Consider the following 25,872-nt stretch of genomic DNA (forward strand, 5'->3'; position numbering starts at 1 on the left):
CCTGCCTTCACATTTCTACCCATGGAATGGAAAGTGGTCATTAGCTTTGGCTTGACAAGCATTTGGGGTTAAACAACAAACACCAAAAATTGCAGAGTACTCAAGTATTCATGAACAGGACAGATCATTTCCTTAAACAATGCGATGAAGACAGATTAACAATTTCTATTATGATAATTATAAGTAACAAAAGATGGTATCTTTTATGAAATTAACTATTCACCATTTGTTGCTTTTGGCAGTACTTGGGTGTTTTCCTTGTTCTTTGTACAATTGTAAGTGCTCTGTGCAGAAGTAGAGAAATACATTTTGTGCAAGATTTAGGCTGTTTTTCTCTAACAATTATAGACAGACAATTATTTGATTCCTGACATTTTAGTTTCCAGTTCCTTTAGTATTTTATGTCCTGCATATGCTAGAATACAGTATCAATGAGCTTTTTTATTAGGTAACTCTTAGAACAAGCTCCCATTCAGCTGTCAAAGCAGGCACAAGAAAGCTCAGGATTAATTTCAGCTTTTTTTTTTCTTTCTTTTTTTTTTTTTTTTTTTTTGTAAAGTGCTACTAGAAAAAGGTCAAATGTGCTCACAGGAAGGCAGAGAGAACTTGTGTTTCCAGCTTGAACCTGCTTCTCCCTTTACACGAGTGACCCTTTCCTCCACCCATTCTTGTCAGGAAGAATAAATCAGAGCAGCAACATCTGCTTAAGAGGAAGAATTTTCTATATGCTTTCAATGTTGTAAATTATTCCCTCTTCCCAAAACATACTCAAGACAGTGACTTCACAGAGAAGAGGGGAATACACTTAACACAGTACCTGTACCATCTGTGCTACTGCAGGCAGCATTCTCAGCTGATTCCAACATAACACTCCTCCTCTGGGGTAAAAAGTCAGAAGGTTTTCCAGCAGTACTTAATGTCCCTGCCTCACTGGGAAAACTAGTTTCACTGTCTCAAGTTTACTGGGAACACCCTCTCACTTGAGGGTACTTGTATCCTCTCTGCCCTTTCTCCATTTATTTAGAAGGATCCATCTTTCAAGAAGGAAGAAAAATAATCTCTTTGCTCCGTAGGGGCCTTAACACAAAGGCTTTGGCTTCTGAAAGGAAAATGCTTCCATACCCTTTCCTCTCAATACTTGAGATGTAGTCTGCACATTTTAGGAGAAGATTCTTCACACCGAGGGTGGTGAGGCCCTGGAACAGGTTGAACAGACAAGCTGTGAATGCCCCCATCCCTGGAGGTGTTCAAGACCTGGTTGAATGGGGCTTTGAGCAACCTGGTCTGGTGGGAGGTGACCCTGCACACAGCAGGGGGATTGGAAGCACATGGGCTTTCGGTCGCTTCCAACCCAAACCATTTCATTATTCTGTGATTCTAGTCCAGAAGAGAATTTTCCTTCCAAAGACAAAAAATAAAATTACTTGTCACAAGCTGGCAGTTACTCTTACCATCTATTCAGGATCAATCTTCCCATTACTATGTTTTATAATAAATATCTCTGAACATGTAACAAAAGAACGAGCAGCTGTGGTTTGAAGACAAGCAACCTGAGCAGCTTCAAATTTGCTTAAGGCACTTCCCCCTGCATCCCCAGAACACAAACAGATGTGGAACATGCTCACCTTACAGAATACTGAGGCCTGTGATATAGGGAATTTTGGATAATAAAAAAAAAAGAGGAGGTGTGGGGAAAGGTAGGAAAATGGATTAGTTAAGGCACTCTGAATACTTGATTATTCATTTGTATTATTAATGTTACAATCTTTTTAAAATTATCTGTGCGTGAGGGCTACCAAAAATTAGCACAAATAACACTTACTATGGTTCAATTGCTATGATCGTATAAAAAAGCTTCTCTCCAAAACCCGTAACTTGCATTAAAAATTTCACTAGCAGAGAAAACACAACTGAGTATGGAGGAAAATCTAACATGGGAAACCAACACGAGGTGTTGTTTCAGGTAACACTAGTACCAAACAGTCTCAGCATTGAAGAGAACACACTAGGAAAAAAAAATTCAAAAGGCATTATAATTCTCGTTAAGGCAATGAATACAGGGAGGTCACCATCACAGCAAACCTTTGATTACCTGCACACAAGGCAAGACCTAGAAGATCAAGAACAATGATGACATTCTCATCATTCCTGTCAATCTTCCCATGACTGGTTTTATTTTAATGCCTGGCAGAGTCAAGTGACATATATGGGTAACATCCCCCCTGGAAAACTAATGACACTCCTCCAGCAGAGGACTGGTAAATAGCTTCAGCTGTGCAGAAAGTCCATGTGATCATGTCATCTGTGAAGACAAAACTATTACCATTCAGGCTTTCTGCAGTGTACCTCTTCTGTGCATGAGAAAGAGAACTTCTCTTTGAAAGGAATGCAATTCTAATGTCAAAAATCAAGAATTTCTTCCCATCCAAGGATTTTTACTAAGGGAGCTCCAGTTGTAGCTTTTAGCCACATCCTTGCACTAAGTGTTTGCTAGCCAGTCACAAGCAGAGAAGCTTCTTGAAGTCTGATGTCTATAGAAAAGCTGTCCAGAAAAGAATATCCTCCTGCAGAAGCCACATTCTCAGGTAGGAGGGAGGTGGTACAAATAACAGTACTCAAAAGTTTAAAAAAAAAAAAAAAAAAAAAAAAAAGCTTCAAAAAAGTCACATAATTGCTAATAGCTAATCTCTAATTCACTAAAATAATTTGTTAATAACTAGGCTTCCTTGAGAGTTGAGAAATTCAACTGAAACATGCTTCATGTCAAGATGCATCTCAGACATATTTTCCCTGAACATTTAGAAAAATGTTTGATTCAAACAAAACCTGAAAAGACTTCACGGTAGGGGATGATTTTTTTTTAAAACTATGTGAACTTACAAGTCTGAAAATGAGCTTGAGGGAGAAAAGTGAGACAAGAAATGGAGGACTTGAAAATTTCTGAAATTATGAACTCTTTCACAAACAGCAAGAACTATCCGTAGGTCAGAGTAGCAAATGTTTCAAAGTTTCCTATTTATTCTGCAGCAGCAGCATGGAGTAATCCCTCAGAAGGGAACAACGTGGAAAATTTCCAACATCTTTACTTTGAATGTCACATGGTCTGTGCATTAAGCAGAAAAACAAAAGTTGGCAAAAGCAGGTGAAGCTCTAACAGTTCCAGATTTGTTTTAGCTAAGCTGTGTAACTTGGGAATACTAACGGTACTCTACATCATATAAAAAATGCTGCATGTTTCATTCTCTTTTTTCTAAGAGTGGAAATGACAAAGTGTCCGTTTTCTACTTATCCCTCTCCCCCCCCCCCCCCCCCCCCGAAATTTCCTGAGAATTCAGAACTACGAAACTTAACTTGGAAGAATATACATTCAAGAGGGATGAAGAGGACAATTCTTCTTTCAAATGCACTTATGAAATAGTAAGTGTTCCTTGATGCTTACTAAATGTCATAAGAACAATACAAATGAAGTTCCTTTATTTTCTTAAAAAACACATCTAAGTTCCTCAGATTGTATCAGATTTTATACTTCAAAATTACTGTCTCTCTTTTTCCCCTCTCAACATATGCCCTCAAAAAGTACCAATGGTAATTACAAATGATCAAGCTGAGATTGAGATGTGATTCCACATTTATCATATGGGTTATGTCTAACATTCGACTCAAAAGAAGGTTTTACTTACATAAAATACAACTTTCTAAAGTAACATAGTCAGACTAGCCCTGAAATGTGTTGTCCTTGATGCAATATTATTGTGTTTTCATATAAATTTACAATTGCATGCATGTTTTTGGAGAAGAAAACTTTAGAGGCATTCTTAAATATGCGAATGATGATTTTATTATTCATTTGAAGACTTTTGTACATCACACAGAGCTTAAGTGCATGACTATAAAAATTAATCACTATCCTCCTTTATTTTTTTAAATCACAGAAAAGCTGAAGAGCTGAGCAACTTACACAGACGTGATAGTACTTAGATTTTCTGAGGTCTTGACAACACTACGTATCTCATAAATCTCCAAGTAGAGAACTGCAAATTCCACCAGACACAGAGGCCCTATTAAAGTATACTTGTAAGTATCTTTGCAGAGTCCTTTTCCTTCTCACATTACATGATACACTTACATTTACAGTTCTGAGCTGCCCAATCATTTCAGCCTGTTCTGTACTTCTCACAACAGACACAGGCAACTGCAGAAACCCTTCTGAGTCCCCTTTTCTCCTCAGATAAAGTCAGACCATCAGGAAAAGTCTATCAGATTGTGTAAGTATCTTCTCAACATCTATATGTAAACAGAAGTCATCAGACCTTCAGTAAAGGCAGTATTTCCTTCAGGATAACAATGAACAGCTTTTGTGAGAGATGTTAAGAACCAGTATGTTCAATACAACACTCCAGTGTAATACCTTCAGAGATTAAAATACAACATTAATGCTTGCTGCAACAGTATTTATGTGTAGTCAATAGGCTCAATGAATAGGAAATAAAAGTGATTTATTGCAATGAGTAGATATCAGACAAACAGGTATTTAGAAGTCCAGTTTGTTATGATTTTATTTAAACAAAACAAAGGTTTAATGTTTTCATGCAATATTTGCACTTAAATAATCATGACAAAGAGCAGAAGTAGTTAAGGAATGCACTAATTATAGACCTTAGTGAACATACAAAAAACTCAGCATTACAGGTTATACAAAGTAAAGAACATCTTAAATACTTTCCCAAAATACTGCAGCAGCCGCGACACAGTGATATGCCTTACAAGGGCATAGGAATGTAATTTAGAAATCACATGGGAACTACCCATTTCCTTTAATTTCACAAACATGACAAAAGCAACATTCAACTCCACACAACGATTTTTCAAATAATGTCTATACAGTACCTTGAGTTTTATCCAAATAGTAAAAGTTAGACATGTTGTTTATTTAGTAAACAATTATGTGGTAAACCTCTATTACATTTTTCCTTGGTTTTACCTGGAGTAGCCATGTTATTTAAAAGTGGGCAGGTTTGGCACTTTTATACTGATGTCGCCAATATTAATATTTCTTGGGATCTCTGGCAGATTCATATTCTTTACAGCTGAAACAGCCCGGGCTGGAGCTCCTGCTAAACCAGCCTGTGTACAAAGCGAGGAAAAATGTAAGTCAGGCAAAGTTGGTTATGAAAAGATTCAATAGCAGTATACACAGACAACTAACTTTCCCAGTATTTCCATGGTTTTACACAATTAGAAAGACCAGATGGTAATTGTGTTTGGAATGAAATGGGTTATTTGGAAATATTAAACCAGAAAGAGAAAACAGTTCACACGTTCCTTTTTATATGGTAAAACATGTAATGTCAACTTGATGGAAAAGTATGCAGAGAGGAATAAGAGGGCTCATCCACGTGTGTGCAATATGCAGGTTATTGAAGAGACAATGTCGACGTACTTAAGTTCAACATGCTGTCTTTGTCTCTCGCCTATTCTAAGAGTTCATGTGGTTTGGAGTTGACCAATATTGGTTACAGGTTCAGAATATGTAACCTCAAAGTAGCAAGTTACTGAAAGCCAGTTGAACCATATTACATATCAAAATGCAAACAAATATGAGGTAATTCAAGGTGGCTTAGCCTGAAATGAAAAGGGTGAAAACCTTGCATTTCTGGATGATAAGGAGCATGTAGGAAGATTATTTCTCTAGACCAAATGATGTAATCTGTTATCCTTCGTAATTATTTGCTAACATATCTGCAGCCTTTAGGCACACGGGAGCATTATATAAACTGATTATGCCAAATTAAGTACTGTACTACCTACTTTGTAATAAATTCCTCTACTGCAGTTTCTCCATTAAAAGCTATAGTTCTACTTCATAAATATACAAATTTAGCAATATAGAAGTAAGTTCGTTACTGACTTCCATTCAGTTCTGCCTTTTAGATAAAATAACTGTGCAGTTTACACACTAGAGCTTATTACTGAAGTACTAAGAAAGATGATTTCTAACTTGTTAAGTCTGAAGACATACAGAACATGATCATTCCCAACTGTTTCTGAAGAACAGCTTTCAAAGCTTCCTTAGTTTAAGGACTGTTAAAGACCAAAAACTGTTTGATATTTGATACTGTGTAGAAAAGGTAGCACTCATTATAAATTTGGAATTGTTTCTTCTATAAGTCCAAATTCACTAAGTATATTTAGAATTAGCTCTGTGGCTTTATTTCAGACCTGCCACTGAAGTGCAGAAGTCTTTTTTTTTCTTGCTAAAAAAATATAAATAAAATAAATTAAAAATAAAAAAGTTAAAGCCTGTAAGATCTTTAAAACAAAACTAATAGTTGCAGAAATTCCGTGAATAAGTAGGAAAAAAACAAGGACTTTTTATTTTTGTTTTAAAAGTAGGCTTAAAAATATTTGCAAAAGGTAAAACACAATGAAGTGAAATGATCTTCAAAACTACTGTGGTTTTACATTGTGGCATCTGACAGGTCAGTAAAAAAGGGGAGAAATACAAGAAACAAAGCAACATGCTAAGAATTGGTATAAAAAACAACCAACCAACCAACCGAACAAACAAAAGAAAAGCCTAACAACCCTGTAGAAATGGAAGGTCTTTCATTAAAAGTGATTTTACTTAAGGGAGTCAAAGACTGAAGAAATCAGTGCACTTGTGCATAAAATAATTCTGAGCCAGAAATGCAGCATTGCAAAAGGAGAATATTCTGGAAAAAGTTTGTATCATATTTGATTAATTAGTGTTTGTAGATTACTGCTTTTAGTATAACCTTTTCATATTCTCAATTTTCACTGAAATTCATTGTAATTACAGGGTATATTTAGACAGAGGAGAATATTTTAATTCTGATGTGTACACCTGCACTAATACACAAAAGGAGGTGGACACCTCATACACTCCTCAGAGAACAAATCTACTCTTTGAATGCTATGCAAAATTACTTGTCCCTTTTACTACTCTCTTAATAAAGAAGCAAAGTATAGCCAAATTAACATAAAGTTTCCACCTTAAATCCTACCTAGAGTTCTGCTGTAGTCTTTTCTCCCCTCCAAAAAGATAACCCATAGTCAAAATAAAACCTATTAAAGTTTCTGACTTTGAGCTAACCCACTTATGTTATGTGGAAAGGCTTAAGCATCATAAATCCCTAGATGTTAGCCACAGGAGGATTCCTGGTACTAGGAACAGAGACCAGATAGCCGTGAGTCATCTGTTACAAAATCCCCCCTGCCAAAGACTCCTATGTGCTACATGCCAAAGTTTTGAAAGGCAGGTGGGGGTATAGGAGAAAGCTCCAGAAATCTTGTCTCTTAATGCAACCAAGTAATTTGCTCTCGCTTCTGCCCCTCACATAATCCAAATTATCCCTTCTCAGCTGTATGGCTAACTACAACTAAAAAGGCGGAAAAAATTAATTTTAAAGCCTCTTTTTCCTTGGTTTCCCTTCATGGCACCAAGTGTTATGCACTTCTGAGGCCGTTTCAATCCCAATCCCTTCTTGAAGGGGAATGTATGGACCTTATACTAGTAGTATTAAGAAAAGTACATGTCCATAATCCACAACCCTTAATCTGCAATATCTTAAAGATGCAGCATTAGATACTGCAATTTCTTTTTATTTAACATGTTCAAAAATGATGCAGAAGATATGTAGATGTTTGTCAGTATCTTTTCCTGTTTGAGAACTTCATTTAGTAGTTATTCATTTTAAATGAAGAGTAAATACCAGTGAATTTTTATCAGATAAACCAATAAATGCATTTCCTTTTTATTTGGTTCTACCTTTTAAGTTCTATATTCAGTAATTGAAGAAAAAATCTTGAAGAAAAGCCAAAAATGGGGCAATGTAAACTGTTTTCCATACAGAAGATGAAAATACTAATAAAGTAGTAACAAAAGCAATGAGTTATACAATTTGTAACTGAAAAAATGGGAAACCAGAAAAATACCATAAGTGATGGACATGGTCCACACAAACAGGCATGGCTGGCAATTCAAAAGAGAGATGCCTTCTAGGTGACTAGGATGGAGATTCCTTACCCTATTTTAATGAAAGTTAATTATTCTTAATGGACAAATAGAAGTTTTAGTATAACCCGTCATTATTTTTACCTACCTGCAGCTATCCTCTTTACACAGACTTACAGTCCCTGCCTCCCGCCCCAATGGCATAGGACACAATGGAGACACAATTGAGAATTATTCAAAATACCACAATTGACATGACCATTGCCCTTCCACCCCCCTAGGTAGTCACGACTTCCAACAGTCACATTTCATTAGGATCACTTGAATCAGGATCAACAAAGATCCTTTAAAAAAGTACTAGGAATTTCAGTTTACCTCTTTTTTTTTTTTTTTTTTTTTCCAGCAAGGTTGTCTTTCACTACCACATACTGGAGTAGAGAATTTCAAACTATTACAGTCTCTTCTCCCGTGATTCTCTATATTAAGTGGTTTTGTATCAATGTATAGATAATATGCACAGCAGAATGCTGTTTATTAAAACTAATGTTGATCATATAAAACATAACAGTCATACTGTATTTTGAAGTCAGAGCAGTTTGTAAAAAATATCTAATAAAATGACTGAAAAGAACTCAAACTTCAAAACTGGATAGTTAATAAACTATTTCAAATGCGATTGCATTCCTTTTTAGCATGTCAAACAGTGAACTAGTATGTAGTCTGCCATTAATCATCTTTTAGAGCAGGTGAACTGTATCTACAAACACAACGGTTCTACATGAAGTATTTCCAGACCACTCTGCTTTAAGCAGTTTCATAGAGGTACCTGATTAAAAGAGCCATCATTGTAACACTGCATTGGACATGTTTCAACTGCCTTTATTATAAAATAATTCAGCAAGTAACTTGGTGAGGTGCAAAGAAAAAACTGTTTCACTTGAAAAAAAATCAAAACACGCAAGCTTTAAACATGCAGTGAATGATGAGTAGTCTGTCACAGCCCGCAAATGACTTAAGCAAGTGAAAATGATACTTCTTAAGACACATTAATGAATTTTCAGAAATACAGTACGAATTGCATACAGCTGGTATTACAAAGAGCCAATAGATCAGATTATTTTTTTTTTTTTGTCACAGCTGCTTTGTATTCCCAATTTCATTTCTTATCAAAGTTGTACTTGAATCTTGAAACACTCCATATTATCGTTTTAGGTTCAGTTACTGCACAAAATTATTGCAAACATGTTCATACGCTTTTAGAGTGAAAAAGCAATTCTATAAATGCAAAACAACGATGCTATATTAAAGATTGAAATAGATGAATTTAATAACAGAACTTACTCTAGTGGTCCTAGTCTATCAAGTGAGAAATATGAACTGTTGTTAGTTTACTTAGGTCATTTTTTATTACTGTAAGAATCAATTTCCTTTGTTGTTATGATCACCGTTTCTTATAATATCCCAGCGGTAACATTACATGAAAGTAATCCCAAAAACATTGTTTTATTTAAAAAAAAACAAAAAACAAAAAACTCATATCATTTGGAAAGAAGATTAGAAGATTACATATCACACATTTAGTTAATGTGTATATACCAAAAAAAAAAACAAACAAAAAAACAGGAAAAGGGAAAAAAGATTCAGACTGCCATCCCAAGCAACTCTACACAGAGCTAGCTACCACCAAAACAAACGTGAAAATATATAGCCTACTGGAAAACAAAATAATTCAGGCTAAAGCTTTGCAAAAGAAGCCACCCTTTTCCAGATATACTGGAGGTACAAGGACCTCTCTGCTGCTGGTGTTTCATACTAATACTTCTTTCCAGAACAAGTATGGCTTCAAAGCAGCAGGGTTATGAAAGAATGAAAAGATGCAATACATAATATAAAGGAATGATCATGTCCCCTGCTTATGAGGTTAAATAAATGAACATAATTAGAGAAAAAACAAAATGAAGTCTGCAAGTATATCAAAATGAGGCCAAACAGATAAGAAGACTTAAGACGTACTCTTAGAAATTTTAAGCACTTGAATCACAAAGAGTAATGGATGGGAATGATTAATTATTTGTTTGTTTGTTTTTCATTGCCAGACCCAAAAATAAAAACAGAACATGGGTGAGCAGAACAGAGAAAAAAAAAAAAAAAAAGAAAATAAGTAGCTTTGCACAAATAATAATAAAAAAAACTGAAATCAAGCTCCCTACTGTTACAATGAAATACGGATTATATGTTACAAGTGTTGACATATTAGGCAGAGGAAGGTCATTTCCTTGATTTTCTTCATGTGCCATAACAACTCCAAATTTATGTAAAATATTTCATACTACCCAAAAATATTTTAGCTAATGCTATAAAACTTACTGCTAGGAAAACCAATTACGGAACTGTATTTTCTAAGTTTTAAAGTAAGGTATTATATTACCTTTTTTCCTGGAAAAATCATGTAAAAAGACAAGAGCAAAGCTATTTATAAATTAAATAAACTTCATCTCCTTAAAGAGTCTAGCTATTTAAACTACCTACAGTTCAAATACATAGATACTTAAAATGAATGGAAATGAAGTTTGAAATAGTGCAATTAACATTGACTGACATTCAAACGGCTGAATTCAACTAAATGTTTCAAATAGCAAATGACAGGGGGACAATGACCATAAACTGAACTTTAAACATATATTTTCCTCCTCCTTTTTCAATTCCTCATTAACATTCATGTTCAGTGACTGGGGTTACCAAGGTATCTTAAACCAAAATCCAGTGATTCATGGCAAGGGCAGCAAACGTACATCTGAAGTTTAGTACAAGCCTACTGCCCTTTTCATTTTATGTTTGATACACTTAGTAATTGAAAGAACAATTTTGGTATTTCTACATCACCTTTATAAACTATACTGAGAAATTTATTTCACATGTATAATACTGTTCGGATCTGTTTGTTTTCTTTTTAAGTTCTGTTTACCTGAAACTTACTCTGAAACTTCACTTCTCTTTGCAAGCAGGTAAGTTGTTTGTTTTCATCTGGAAGTATTAAGTTGTACTAAGCAAGACATTTCTTACCTATGTTAGATTTTTTCAATCAGGAAGCTATATTGACTATATCATCACATTCTATTTTGCTAGCTGTGTGTTCAGTTTCTATTACGATCAGTTTTGCAACTTTTTTTAAAAAATCATACAAGTTCATATTTCTTTGTTTCTTAAACAATGATACAAAGAAAAGTTAAATTCTAAAATGCAGGAAGAGAAATAAAAGAAAAAATATGATGTCAATGGAAAGCTAGTAAAATACACTATAGCCAATAAAAAGATGAGGGAGCTACAAGAAGAAACTAGCACAAAAAGTAGGCTACAAGGACTAGTATGGGTATTTTTACACATAATTTTTGAGTCTGGCCTACATAATTTATTGCCTTTGACATCATTTTGCTTTCCCTTTTTGTTAAAAGTACATTTTTTTCTCAAAGTCAGCAATACCTTTGTCTACCTGTCCTGTCTGGGAGACTGAAAGATAAAGGTCTGTAAGAGAGAAGAATGAAAGAGCTAGAAAAGATCAGGAGGTTCGGAAAAAAATGAGGTCCAACTTAAAAGTCTAAATCACAGGCAGTTGAACACTCCAAATAGAGAAAAGGTAGCCCAGGTTTACCTAAAATACTTCCAGAAGCTCTGGATAAAATCCCAATGACCCCTCTCCCATAAATTCCCTCCCTTAACCACAATGATCCTTTGGCTTTAGAAAGGTTGACCAGAAATCCATTCACAGATAAACACTAAACTTTAAGGTCGGGAGATACAGTAAAGACATTTTTGCAGGGTACAAATACAATTTCCCTCTTAGCTCATCCACGCAACTTAAAGAGCTGAATCAGAAATCAAAGCTAGGGATTCAATCACAGTGATATAAACAAATAACCTCTGTTGAAAGGATTAATTAATACTTTGAATGGATAACATTGTTCAAATATTCGTGAATTAAACAAACACATTTTTTCTCAGTTGCCAAATTCCAACTGAAAGTTTATTTAGAAACCTAATATAAAACTAATCAAATACTCAATGTCAAATGGCTGGATTTTGTGTATCAAAGGAAAGTTGGGTGAACACACTGCAAAATTTAGAACACTTCTGTAAATGGAGCTTACTTACAATTTCATTAGATTCACCGTTTCAGCTGGCAATTCAAAAAGGCAATTCAAAATTCAAAAAGCAATTCAACCTCAACACAGATAAGTTATAGATGCCACAACCGTGACTGAGGTTGAAAAAGTGGAACAGAGTAAAGCCTGAATGCCGTGGCACAGGTGGCAGTCCTATGAACTACAGCTGATATAATAATAATTTGTTTTTAAAATAAATTTTCTTTCTGATGAAACAAAACTAAGAGGATCCACTAGTTTTGATTTCTTAGTGACCAGCAATCAAAAATAATATTAATGAAGTTATTACTGTTTTTGATTTACACAAACTGGATTTTCCTCTATCTTCTATCTAAATACATGTTTAGGAAAGACACTGAAAGATTTACAATCTTGATCAAAGAGACAAAAGGAAAAGAAATAGCAATCAGCAAATTTCTGAGATTATCCAAGAAACAACCAATTAATGAGCTACAGAGATATTTATCAGGTATTGCGAACTATCACAATAACTGTTATATTTGAAAAGAGACAGTCACTGAACTAAAAAAAACATTTGTGGTAAGCAGATTGTGAAATGTTCTACTCCATCCCAGTCACCAAGTGTTTCAATTTATTACTGCTACTTCTTTACCTTCCATAATTCATCGCCGAATGTAAAAGAATAAATTACTATTTGGTATTTTCCCTGCTTATGCTCTGAGTTCTCCATGTTTTTGTTGTTTTTTTGTTTGTTTGTTTGTTTTTTAACCTTCTACCATCTGATTTTCTTCTAAAAGTACCTTAACAGAAAGAATGACTTACTGATGGATAATGGAAAACAGCAAAAATTGCAGCTGGCTGCACTGAATTTATATGTTTTGGATGCCTAGTGAGAGACTGGTTTATAGTTGATTTGGTGATAGAATGCATATAATTAAGAAAAACCTTCTTCATTAAATGCTTTTAGGTGAAACTGATTTTGTGCATAACACAAGGTAGAACACGCTTAGTAAATTCAGCTTTTGGGACACTACACTACTCTTCCATCAATATATGAAAAATATATGTATACAGAAATTATTCAAATACAGCAGTAATTCATGAGAATAAATCCAAGTATTTGTCTCTATGAACAATAACTCATTCTGAGTTTGAGAAAGTGGAAAAATGAATGTACTGAACATCTTCATTATCTGTAATATGATCTTTCTGGATGTGTATTGCCATGCACAATATCCTATCAAACTGCTTTTTCCTTCTTTTCACAGTGTTGTCCTGTTCTTGGGAACAGTTTGGAAGTTGTGTAAAACAGACAATTAAATGTATCAAAACACTCAAGATGATGCAGTGTGAGATTGCAGAATTAGGAGAACAGTATACATTTACCCCCAAAAAGCTGAAGAATTAATTTCTCTCTGCTTTACAAGATGTACTTGAGTTAAAACTAGGAAGCTCTCTGTGTCTTCCCCACAAATGTCATTTAGTTCATATTTATGCCACCTGTAATATTTCAATCCACTCAGCTGACCTCAGCTTTAGAACAATTCTCCAATTCAAGCAAAAGTTGGTTTATAAATTTGAAAAAGCTTTGAAAGTCAGATGATATGTTCTTCTGATATGTTCTCTCTGTTATCAGTAAGAATCACAGTCTTACTACTAGCATTTTAGCTTACATGACAAGTCTGATGATGTTTAAAAAAGTAGCACTCTGTCTCATAGCTAAAATAATTTTAAAATCCCATCTCTGTCTAAATTTCTCTCCTAAACATTCAACAGTATTAAAGACAAGCATTTTAATATCCAGATTTGCACACTCCAAAGCTTGATGTGGAATTACAGGTATGTCTTGTCACTGTTCCACAAGTGTGTATCTTTTCCACTTAAGAAGTGGAAAAGAGATTTCCACAAGTTATGCAAGTAACCCTTGCTAAGACTAATATGGGTATGTAGAGAATTCCATCTTCTCACTAGAATCTACTCAACCAATGACCAAATGTTCAGATTATCGATATAACAGAATTCATATCAACTTCAAAGGGCCTAAAAGTGGGCTTTACTTTCTATCAAGTCCATCTAACTCCAATTTACTATATCGTGTCACAATGTTTTTGTGACACTAAATACAATTCCATTTATTTCAGCTGCCAGAAGCAGACAGGAATATGTTGTCTACATACTTTGGTTCTTCTAATTTCAACTGTTATAGTCATTAGTGGTTTCCAACAAAATAACATATACTGGAAATAAAATGCTTTCTGCAGAAGAAACTTACAGAACTACAGATGTATCCCAATAGCAATGACACGCACTGCTATTAGATACAGATAGCAAAAACTAAACAGCTAATCTTTTAAGCAATTATTACTTATAATGAAAAGTACAATACACTAACTTAGTGATACACTGTGAATTTTTAGCATTGTAAGCAAGCAGCTGTATATAGTTTGCTACTGAAGAACAAGCAGCATTACAAAGCATGCATTCACTACAATCATGTTTTTAGTTTAGATGCTACACAGTGCTGCTTCATTCTTACCTCAGATTTCTCCAATTTATTTTGAGCATCAATCTGAGTGACAATTTCATTCATGTTGGTCTCCAAAACCATTCCACCCATGACCATTTCAGCCAATATATTATGGACCTAAAAAAGAACATAGGAAAAAAATTAAATGTCCAATACATATCTGGACAAATGATGCCTAGGTTCATCAATCCAGGAACACATATATTCTGTAAATAAATTAAGATAATTTCTTTAAAACAATTTGGGACAAAAAGCTCATAACCTGCTGTTTGTTTCTGCAACATCCTCTTTGCTCATAGTTCTTTTACAATCTCATAATCTACCCCACTTTGCTTATCAATGCTAGGAGAAGAAACTGTCATTCATCTTTCTTTCAGTATGTGTCTTCTGTCCAAGGACTATGAACAAAAGTTCGAATTAGCAGCATAAGTTCTACAATATTAACAAATTGGTCACAGTTGTGTAAAAACTACTTTGGGCTACATCTATGAAGGACAAGAGATGGAGTGATGTTCATCCATGACTACCAAGACTAGGCTCAGGAATGGCTGTAACACAACTGAACACACACACCACAAACACAACGATGTCGGCATCTAGGATGGGGATTGACAGCCTGGACCCAAACTGAAAGACTGAATAAACCAATTGGAGACATTAATGAAATGGGTATGTCTAAAATTCCTCTTCCCTGTAACCCTGATTTCAGAATGAGAGCCTTGGTTCACTAATCTCTGCTTTCACATATTTTCTACTAAAACTTGAGTTCATTTATAATGTAAAATAGTGCAATCCCAAAAATTTCCCCTAAATTGTCACCAAAACTTCAACCTTGGATATAGGGAGAACAGACTTCAGGCTGCTCAAAGAACTAGTTAATAAGGTCCCCTGGGAAACTGTTTTTGAAGGCACGGGGGTCCATCAGTACTGGTCAATTTTTAAGTAAAAGCACAGGAACAGGCAATTTGAAATTGTCAGAAATCAAGCAGGCATGGGTGGCCTGGCTGAGCAAGGATCTTCTTCTAGAATTTAGTCAGAAAAGGAAAGTGTATAGCCACTGGAAGTGAGGTCAGGCGACATGAGAGGACTAATAAGACACTGTTCGCCTTTGAATGGAGAAAATTCATGTGGCCAATGTTCAATTACGGTTGAAACTGGCCAGTACTGTGGGGAACAACAAAAAGGATTTTTGTTGTTGTTGTTGTTGTTTTTAATATGTTAACAGCAAAAGGAGGACCAGAGAAAACATTGCTCTGATACTTGATGAGGATGGTCACCTCACAAACAATTTGGAGATGTAGACAAAGCTCAGACATTTAATGCCTTCTACACCTCTGTCCTCAACACCAATGATGAGCTCGGGTATACCAAGTGCTCCGAGCTGGAGGACCATGACTGCAGTAACAACTCCCAGCCAAGCCCAAACTTGCGCAGGACTTGCTGTTCCTGCTGGATGCATGAAAGTCTATGGGGACTAATGGGATTTGTCCCAGAGTACTCAGAGAGCTGGCTGATGTCATTGCAATACCTCTCTCCACCATTTTTCAACGGTCTTGGGAAGCTGGAGAGGTCCTGGTTGTCTGAAGGCTGGCAAATATTGTTCCATTTTTCAACAAGGGTAGGAAAGATCCTGGTAATTACAGGCCTGTAAGTCTCACTTTAGCGTTTCGTAATATTATGGGGAAAATTATTTTGAGACTTATTGAAAAACTCCTGAAGGACAATATAGTCATTGCCCACAGCCAGCACAGCTGAAACGAGAAGTTTCTGCATAACAGCCTTAAATTCTGTTATGAAAAGGTTGATCTAGTTGATCAAGAGAAGCCAGCAGACGTCACTTTTTGGATTTCAGCAAAGCTTTCGATTCTGTTACTAACAGTATCCTTCAGCACAAAATGTTCAGTTAGATAAAAACATAATATATGACGGGGTAATCAATTGGCTGATGGGTTTGGCTCAAAGGGTTATAGTAAATGGGTATATAGCACCAGGCTGGCAGCAAGTCGCTAGAGTGGTTCCCTAGGGCTCCATTTTAGGGCCAGTTCTCTTTACTCTTTAATGTTTTCATAAGTGACTCAAATGTAGAACTAGAAGGTGTTTTCAGTAAGTCTGCAGATGTCACTAAATTGGGAGGGACTGTTTACTCCACTGAGAGCAGACAGGTCTTGAAGAGATATCGTGACAAATTAGAGAGCTTAGCAATCACCAGCAGTAGAACAAGTGCCAGATCCTACATCTAGGATTGGCAATGCTGGCTATACATAGAGCCTGAGGGAAGAGAATCGGGACAGCAGCTCTGAAGAAAGAGATCTGGGCGCTTTGGTTGACAGCAACTTGAAATAAGCCAGCAGCATGCCCTGGCAGACAGGAGGGCCAACCGCATCCTGAGGTGCATCAGGCACAGCACTGCCAGCTGTTTGAGGGAAAGGATTGTCCTGCTCTGCTCTGTACTGGTGCAGTCTCACCTCAAGTACTGTGTGAGGTTTAGGGCACCACAGTTTAAAAGAACAAAAAGCTGTGAGAGAACATCCAAAGGAGGGCTACAAAGATGATGAAGGGTGTGGAGGGGAAGACGTATGAGGTGTGACTGAGATCCCTTGGTTTGTTCATCCCCCAGCAGAGCAGGCTGAGGAGAGGTCTCATCATGGCCTGCAGCTCCCTCACGAGGGGAGAGGAGGGGCAGGCGCTGAGCTCTGTTCTCTGGGGACAGCTACAGGACCCGAGGGAACGGCATGGAGCTGGGACAGGGGAGGGTCAGGCTGGGGGTTAGGGAAAGGGTCTGCACCCAGTGGGGGTCGGGCACTGGTGCAGGCTCCCCAGGGAGCAGCACTAAGTCTGTCAGAGTTTAAGAAGCATTTGGACAATGCTCTCAGACACATGGTCTGATTTTTGGGTGGGGCTATATAGAGTCAGGAATTGGCCTCAATGATCCTTGTGGCTCCCTTCAAGCTCAGGATATTCTATGATTCTGTAATTCTGTGTTTCTGAAGACATGGAACATATGACCACTTTTCTGAGATAAACGCATTGTACCTGATACTTCAAAGCATAACTATGCTATTATTTTGGATATGCATGAAGTTTTCCCGTGAATTAAAGGTAAATTTCTAAATCAAAGATGTAAAGATGAGTTGAGGGTAATATATTAAAAACCACCACACTTCCTGCTTTTGTGCCATACCTCATAAGTATATTTCAGAAGAAAGCAGCTCTCTTCTGTCTATTGCTGCTGAGTAAAGATTTAAGAATCAAGTATTTGTTGGAATATTCCTTAATATTCCTTTAAGATCCTTAATAAACCACTCGCTTCACTCCCAGTATGTATGTATTCCTCACAAAATACCAAAATGGTAAGCATAATATGAAAGTGATGCTAAGCAATCAGTTCTCCTGGTTTGCAATGACATGAATTTAAAGATTTTCTAGCATCACAATCATAAAAGATACAAACATGGTAATCTAGCATTAATACATTCTTCACTGATGATCCAAATGCATTGAAAAATGCCGTCAATATTTACTTCCTTTTATTGAAGACTCATTTTTACTTATTGTATAAAGAAAGTTTACGGCCCAAAACAAACAAGAGTTAGCATACACATTGCATGGGCTACCTGCAATACTAAACACTTATGTGTAGTTGCATGTGGCTACAAATTTGCAGAGAATGATTTCATAGACAACTCATGAAAGATACAACTCATTCAACAGAATCAACAGAAAAAGAAACTGCTCTTTCAGTCAGTTCTCAATTTTACTCATAGAGAAGGCTTGATAATACAGGTTGATGATGTAAAATATTGACTTAAGATATTGTTAGTATGAAAAACAAAATATCAGATATTAATATGGAAACCATGATAAATACATAATATTAAAATTGATACAGATATAGCTTTTTTTTTCCTTAACATGTTAACAATAAGTAACGCAGACTACGTTTAAAAAACGCTGTATCTGTGCCACTGGTGGTGGTCATAAAGCCTGCCCACTTTAAAGTGGTCTAGCAAAAGATGATACAGAATCAGAGTTCTAAGTCTGTCAGTTTGGCGCTGTCCCCCACAACATCCTCCAAGACATCCTTATCTTGAAATTGGAAAGACATGGATTTGATAGCTGGACCACTGAATGGATAAGGAATTGGCTGGATGGTTGCATCTAAAGAGCTGCAGTCAACGGCTCTATGTCCAAGTGGAGATCAGTAGTGAGTGGTGGGACTGGTACTGTTTAACGTCTTTCAGTGACAGGGACAGTGGGATCTAGTGCACCCTCAGCAAGTTTGCCAATGAGACCAAGATAAGGCCTGGGGGTTGGAGTTAGATGATCTTTAATGTCCCTTCCAACTCAAACCATTCTATGGTTCTATGAATGTAGTTATATTTCATCAACCACTTACTAAGCAAGTATTTTTCACATATTATGTAAATAGTGTTGTTTTTTTTCCTAGTTTCTGAATGTGCATTGTACAGACTTATGGTAGGACTACTACATAATTCATGTCTCCCTACACAAGTCAGGGAGAAGTTTTCAGGTTAGTCTTACATAAGCCCAGCATTAACCGTATATTAAATTGTTCTTTTCCTTCTCTCAACAGAAATACAGCATAACAGTGTAAATACCATCACTTACTATTGCATATTATAGACCTGAATTGTATTTTCTTTTTTTAAAATATACTTGGCTCTAAAACAGCAAATACAGTCCCTACCTTTTGACTTTAGAGGAATACCATACATTTTGCTCTCTTCGGCAGAGCTGGTGATGTCAAGAAAGAAATTCCACTGTAACTTTAGCCCAAATGCATATCCTTAAAATTCAGACACTATTCGCTTTAAAGCCAAGGAGGGTGGAAGCAAAACAGTATTTTCATCATTGAAGAATACATTTTAATGTCGCAGGCACCTGAAACTGCATTGTTAAGTACATGAGAAACTAAATTCCAGCCTACATCCTGGTGAGGAAATGAAATTTAATTCCCTCTTAATATTCCTGAAATCTTTGGTAAGTTCTAGAACTTGGCCCTTCTTCTAAATCATGGGAGTAACTCATGTATATTTCTGACAGAAGAGGGAAGAAAGGACACCTCTTATTTTGCTAGTCAGCAGAGAACTTCACAGAAGCAATGGAAATCTAGCAGAACAGAACAAGAACACAAACGAGCGGGTCTTAAGTCTTTTCAGATTTTTCATTACTGTTTCAAAAAAAAGTGAGTCATAATATTACTACAAAAATATCTCTTCTCAGACAATTTGCTTCAAACAGCTTACTGATATGACATCCTGAGACGTCAAACTCTGAAATAAAAGATTGAATTTCATATCAAATCTCCAAAACGACCAAAGACAGTGAGTATCTGATCTTGCTTTTACAAATGGTCTGGTTTCTTTGCAGTAGATTACAAGTAGATTTAAAAAAATAAGTCTAATTCAATCATGCCAGTTTTGGTGACTATTTTTGCCTCCTAAAATACAAAGGTAAGTAATTGCAGTCCTGTCAGTAATAATAAAGATTTTTTTTTTCTTCTGGAGTGCTAACATGGTAAATAAGCAATGCATTAGGCTACATTTAGAATACTGTGTCTAATTCAGGGAATAGCCAGTGCAAGAAAGACATTGTTACATGTAAGTTGAAGTCAATTCAGCAAATTATTATTATTATTATATAATTCTAAGAATGAAGAAGCTGAGCCTTTTTTCTAATTTGTAAAGAAAAAAAAATGCTTCTTGAACACACAGTCCACTTACAAAAAGATGCAGCCCAATTGCAACAACAAACCATGGCAACTGCTGCATGACACAGAGAAAGAACTTCTCTTCAAAGGTTAGGCGAATGCCTCCCATTAAAGCATTCCCTGGACAATCACCCTTTATACAAGTTTTGAAAGAAGTCCACAACATGGAAGCAAGGTACAGATAAAGAAATAATTGAAAAGGTAGCACTACATGCAGATGGAAAAGGGTAGAGAAGGCAAACTTCAGGATTCTAACCCGTTATCGCACTGATGCTATAACTGTGTGGAACACCAGTATACCTGCATAGGGCAGGGACAGTTGTTAATATCCAGCCTTTGGTAAATATTGCCCTTATATTTCTTATGATGGATGCAGTGAAAAAGAATGAATACAACAGCTTCACACACACACACAAAAGCTCATAATTGAAACTGTAATGTTTGTAAATCTGAATATACAATGAGCATTAAAGACAGGCAGAAAAACAGGCATATCATTTCTTTTCTAAAACAGATTAATATACAGACAAAACCTCAGTATTCTACAATGCATCAAAACATTAAGAAAACACCTCCTCAATCTTTACAGTCATAAAGAAACTATTTCTTTATTCTAGCTTTTGGTGCTTTATAGGATTGCTCTATTATCATTATGATCTCAAAAAGTATTAAATACACAGTTCAGATTAAAGCACCATGAATTATTGATGAACAGATGATTCAGTATTTCATATTTGGTGTTTCACATTACAGAATATGTTCATCATAACATTTAACTTTCACATTTTTTAAAACAATTTGCATGTTGGAAAGCGAAAATTACTACTTATGCTCATGGATGCTTTAAAAACATTAATCAGATGCAAAATACATCCAGCACTTTATCTAGCTCTAAAAACTCATCAGTTGACACTTAAAAAAAAATTAAGCAAGAAATCTGAAAAGTACTCTTTATCCTGATATATTATCTCTCCTTCAAAGTATCCTATGTAAGGATTCCTGAAACAGAAATTATTTGTTGTTTGTTGCTGAATTATTTTACAGCCCTTGTCAGATTTTTCTTTTGTTAATATATATCATTTTTGAACCTATTTATAGTATTATTGGTAAATCCAATAAAATGGGACAATTTTATGGGAGTTCCATAATTTAATTATAAATCATGAAAAATACATTATTTTCTTTGTTTCAAACTTATTTCCTGCAAATTTTATCTGATATGCCATTGTTCTTTTTTTTTTTTTTTTTGTCAATGACAAGTTCTCATCTTCTTCAGGCCTTTCAACACTTTATTATTGTTAATGGTTTTTTGTTCTCTGCTTCCAGTATCTTGAATATTTAATCTCTTCTCCAATGCAAAAAGTTCCATAGTTTTAATTATGCTTCCTAGGTTTCTCTGTAATTGTATTCCCGCTCTTAGTATGCAATATACAGTTCTAACACGCAGTATTTAAAACCATTTATAAACCATGGATTGACACAGTGATTAATGATTTTTTTTCCTTGCTCCATTTTAAAGAGATGCTTTTCTAAATAACAGAATGCAATGTTTTTAGTTGTAAATCTGAAATAGAAGGAAATTATGGTTATAACAAGTAATAAATACTATGCAAACAATGTAATCCACTTACTTCCCTTCTCTTAAATAAATTGTACAAATAAAAGAGTACTAGCAAAAATTTGCCCAGACATAAGCAGTAGCAAGACCAACATTTTTAGTATTAACTAAAAAGGAAAAAAAGAATGGAAGTGACATCAGATTAGACAGAACTGTACAACTACTGTTACTGTATTGTTGGCGATAGCCTTGCATTACCTGCAGTTCAACTTTCTGTATTGTATTATCTTACAGACTTATGCTCAAGTTAAAAATCACTGTGCTGGTAAATGCCATTTTCAAAAACTTTTGAACTCAAGGTTCCACTGATCTTTTATTTTTGAGATGGATTACTCTTATTAAATTACCTACTTAGGTATAGAGGGTTCACATTTTCCTCACTGTTTAAAATTCTAGCCTTAACACTTAAAGGGATTCTCATGCATTTTCTTCTATTTTTACTAAATCAAATTAAATACTTCACTTTTAGCTTCCCTTTGACAATTATTTTTCACCAAGAAAATACAATCTCATCATTACTAACTTATGCAGCTTGTAACTTGCACAATACAAAGTGAAATAGTTTCAGGAATTTAAAATGGTGGAGCACGTAAAATTTTCTAACTTTTCTTTGAGAGATGTTTTCCATTAGAATGTAAAAGGCAACATTAAGGAATGTTGCTGAACGAAACATGCTACAGAGCTAAAGCTTGGACTACACAGCAGCTATTTTGCAGCTTAAGCTAAAGATCAAACTCCTTGCCACAAAAGTATTGCAAGATCTGGGTTCTTTAAGCTCAGAAGCTAATATATAAGCCACTCATTTTAGAAGTGTTTTTGAACTTTAGCCTGTCATTTTGCAAACAGCCAAGGTGTTCCAGGCAGGCTGGAAATCCTAATGACTTGTCATAAATACGTTATCAGTTCAAACACTTATTCAAGGTCATTTGCATTTCAGTGTCTGGTCAAGGTACAATTGTTTCTTCCATAAAGAATTTCCTGATTTTGAAATAAATTTAGTCAGTTGAAGGGGTTATTTCAGATATTTGTTGCTATTTGAAAATGACTTCTAGTAGTATTCATCTCATTTTTATGTCCTTTCCTGCTGATGCAAAAAGATGTTCACAAATTGGGAAGGCAGTTGCACAGGAAGTAATCACAGGCAGAAAAGGCAACCGAAGGAATACATATGATCTCTATATATTAATTTCTCAGTAATTTAGGTATTACTTATACCAAGAAGTGGCAATGTCTTCTTAAATAAAAAGTACTATGATAGTAGGTTTTCTCAAAACCAAATTAGTAAATGAAGTACTTGATAGCTGGGAATATTCAAAGAAGGCTGTTTTTAAATTCATGAAGAAAAACATAGTGTCTGAGATTTAGGAAAGATCCACACAGCATTTAAGTTACATAAACATCGTATTTGAAAGGCAACTGCCAGACCTAACAGGAAAACTGCAACACTTCCAATTCTCAGTAATGTAACACCTACACATCAACAAAATAGAACAAATTATTTATTTAAAATTTCTCCTACTCTGATAAGTAAAAGCAATATTGAGCTGTCTCCAATTTTACATGTGCAATAACACCACACAAAACTCCCAAATACTTTTTTTTTTCTTAGAAAGGTGGATTCCCCCATAGCTTTCAAGTTTTAAAAAATAATACCTTCTTGCTAGAATCTGTCTAGATTTCACTGACAACACAAGTCAAATCACTGCAGTTTTTAATACCAAGTATCAGCTGAACCAAACATTTCACTTTGCAAGAAATAGTACAGGAGCTCATCACAGTACCTTGTCCACATGGAAAATTAAATCCAGTTCACAGACATTTTCAAAACATTTGTCTAATGTTTCCACAAATACCTGCAGAGAGGCAAAACAAAAACAAAGGTCAAGCTTTAACATAAACTCAATAGACCCATTATGTCTGAGGTTCAACAAAAGCAAATACAGAAAATAAACAATGGGCAGATTTTAAGACATTAAAAGCATCCACATAAATTAGGTGGTTATCATTATTATGTTAATAGAATGTTATTTGTAGAGGAAAAACTGTATGCACAAGTCATTTTATGTCATAACTGCTAAAAATCAAAAACAGTTGTGAAAATAGTTGAATCTTGAAAAAACAGTGACACCACCTACGCTACAATTTTCTGAGCTGTCATTTCAAGCTTTCATTCCCATTTCCTTAGAATGTAATTATTAAGCAAAAATCTACTGTTTTTTACCATTATTGTTATGTTTACTGATTACTACATTGCAGGCATCTCCCACTTACCAGTCTACAATCAACTCTCCTACACAGAGACACAGATCCAATGCAAGATGTCAGCATTATGGCTTCTGGGAACAGTTCAGGGAGCAACATAGCAACTATCACATGGTTCAGACATGCTGAATTCAGGAAGGACCAAGGTAAAAGGTATCAGCCTTAGTGTCACACCCGTTGATACTTTCAGGCATACCACCACCTAAACTCGGAAAGGTCCAGCAGTTTCTACCCAGACTGAAAACCCCTCCTTGAATCTAGAACATAGGTACACAGGACACAAAAATCAAAGCAGCTGTTCAAGTCCAGCCACGGATGCTCTCTGCCAGCTATGGGTTGTAGGTTACCCTGCTCTGGTACCTCCGAACAGAACCCTTGGCAGGCACGCTAGCCAGTTCCAGGCCTCTAAGATCATTCTAGCCCCCATTTAGATGGCATAATGAAAAAATGACTACACTTGTACTCCTGTAGCTCCTGAGTGTCAACCACCATCTGCTTGTGGTATGCTGATAGACTATGGTCTTACAGAGATATAAGCAGAATTTCCTTTATGCAAGGGGTAACTCCTGTTTGACTTCACATGAGATACGGCAAGATCTCCAGGTGAAACATATGCTTGGGTTTGAGAATTTAGGATTTTCAAAATTAGAAAGAACTTCTGTAAGCATTTACAGATCATCCATTAATGACTAGTACAGAAACTGCAACCTGTGGAAAATTTAAATTCATTTTTCTATATTTCAGTGCTGTTCTGTCACAATATGCATTTAATACTATTTCTTAACTTGTCACTGCACATAAATTATTTTTCGCAATTCTAAACTCACACCCAAATGCAGGAATATGGAAGAAGTTAAGCACCTGTTTCTGATTCTCTGTCTTTTCAATGTGGTTTATTAATTCCACCTGAGTCTTCAAGAGAAACCAGATTTCAAAATGCCTAGGCCCAAAGAATTTGAAATTTCTGCTGACATCTTCTACTGACGAAAAAAAAAAAAGGAATGAAAGGCCTGCCTTTACATATACATATTTATGTCCATTTGATGTCAGTCATTTCCAGTTGCCTACCTTGCATAACAACTCACATTATTGCTATTTCCAATCCCTCAGTTTCAGAACCTGCTTACACTATAAAAGAGTACCGCATACTGCTGTTGCTAGTAACTTATTGTTAATTTCCATTTTTAAGTCCAACTACATCTAACTGATGTTCCATGCATTTAAAACAAGGATTATTCTTACATACTAAAATACCAGTGAATAATGTAAACCAGGAACACTGAGCATTTTCACAGGCAGACTCAAGACAATGAGGATCATTAACAAGTTAACTACCTAAATGAACACGTGTGTTAAATTTTATTGAAACTAAGCAAAGCAGATTTTTTTCTTCAAGTAGGTGTTAATTTGTTGTGATAATAAAAGTCTTCTATAAACAAAGGAGGCAAGCAAATAAAATATATATATATTAAGCAGAACAAACTACACAGCTCATAACTATGTGCAGCAAAACAAATAACCACAGATATTCTCTTACTTTCCTTGTACCTTAGAAGAATGTGGATACAAGGACAGTGCTGTTTGAGATCAGCTGCAAGAAGAATGAAAACAGCGTGTAAATGTAACCTTTACCTAAAG

The 25,872-nt window shown here is 35.5% G+C and overlaps 1 protein-coding gene across 2 annotated transcripts in view; it reads right to left on the minus strand.

Moving 5' to 3' along the window:
- Positions 1–3,812: 3,812 nt before the first annotated feature.
- Positions 3,813–25,872, minus strand: part of AP3S1 (adaptor related protein complex 3 subunit sigma 1) — a 33,758-nt gene continuing 11,698 nt past the window's right edge. Inside the window, exons 4-7 of one of the 2 annotated variants that reach the window (XM_038170038.2) lie at positions 23,754–23,825; positions 14,633–14,740; positions 11,456–11,497; positions 4,894–5,124 (exon numbers count right to left, since the gene is read on the minus strand). In XM_038170038.2, the coding sequence (XP_038025966.1) occupies positions 11,462–11,497; positions 14,633–14,740; positions 23,754–23,825 (216 nt within the window). In that variant the 3' untranslated portion in view covers positions 4,894–5,124; positions 11,456–11,461. Of the gene's footprint in view, positions 5,125–11,455; positions 11,498–14,632; positions 14,741–23,753; positions 23,826–25,872 lie in introns of both variants that reach the window. The other variant, XM_038170037.2, reaches the window with a different exon arrangement.

This window comes from Anas platyrhynchos, chromosome Z (assembly GCF_047663525.1).
Source record: "Anas platyrhynchos isolate ZD024472 breed Pekin duck chromosome Z, IASCAAS_PekinDuck_T2T, whole genome shotgun sequence".
Classification (NCBI taxonomy): Eukaryota; Metazoa; Chordata; class Aves; order Anseriformes; family Anatidae; genus Anas; species Anas platyrhynchos.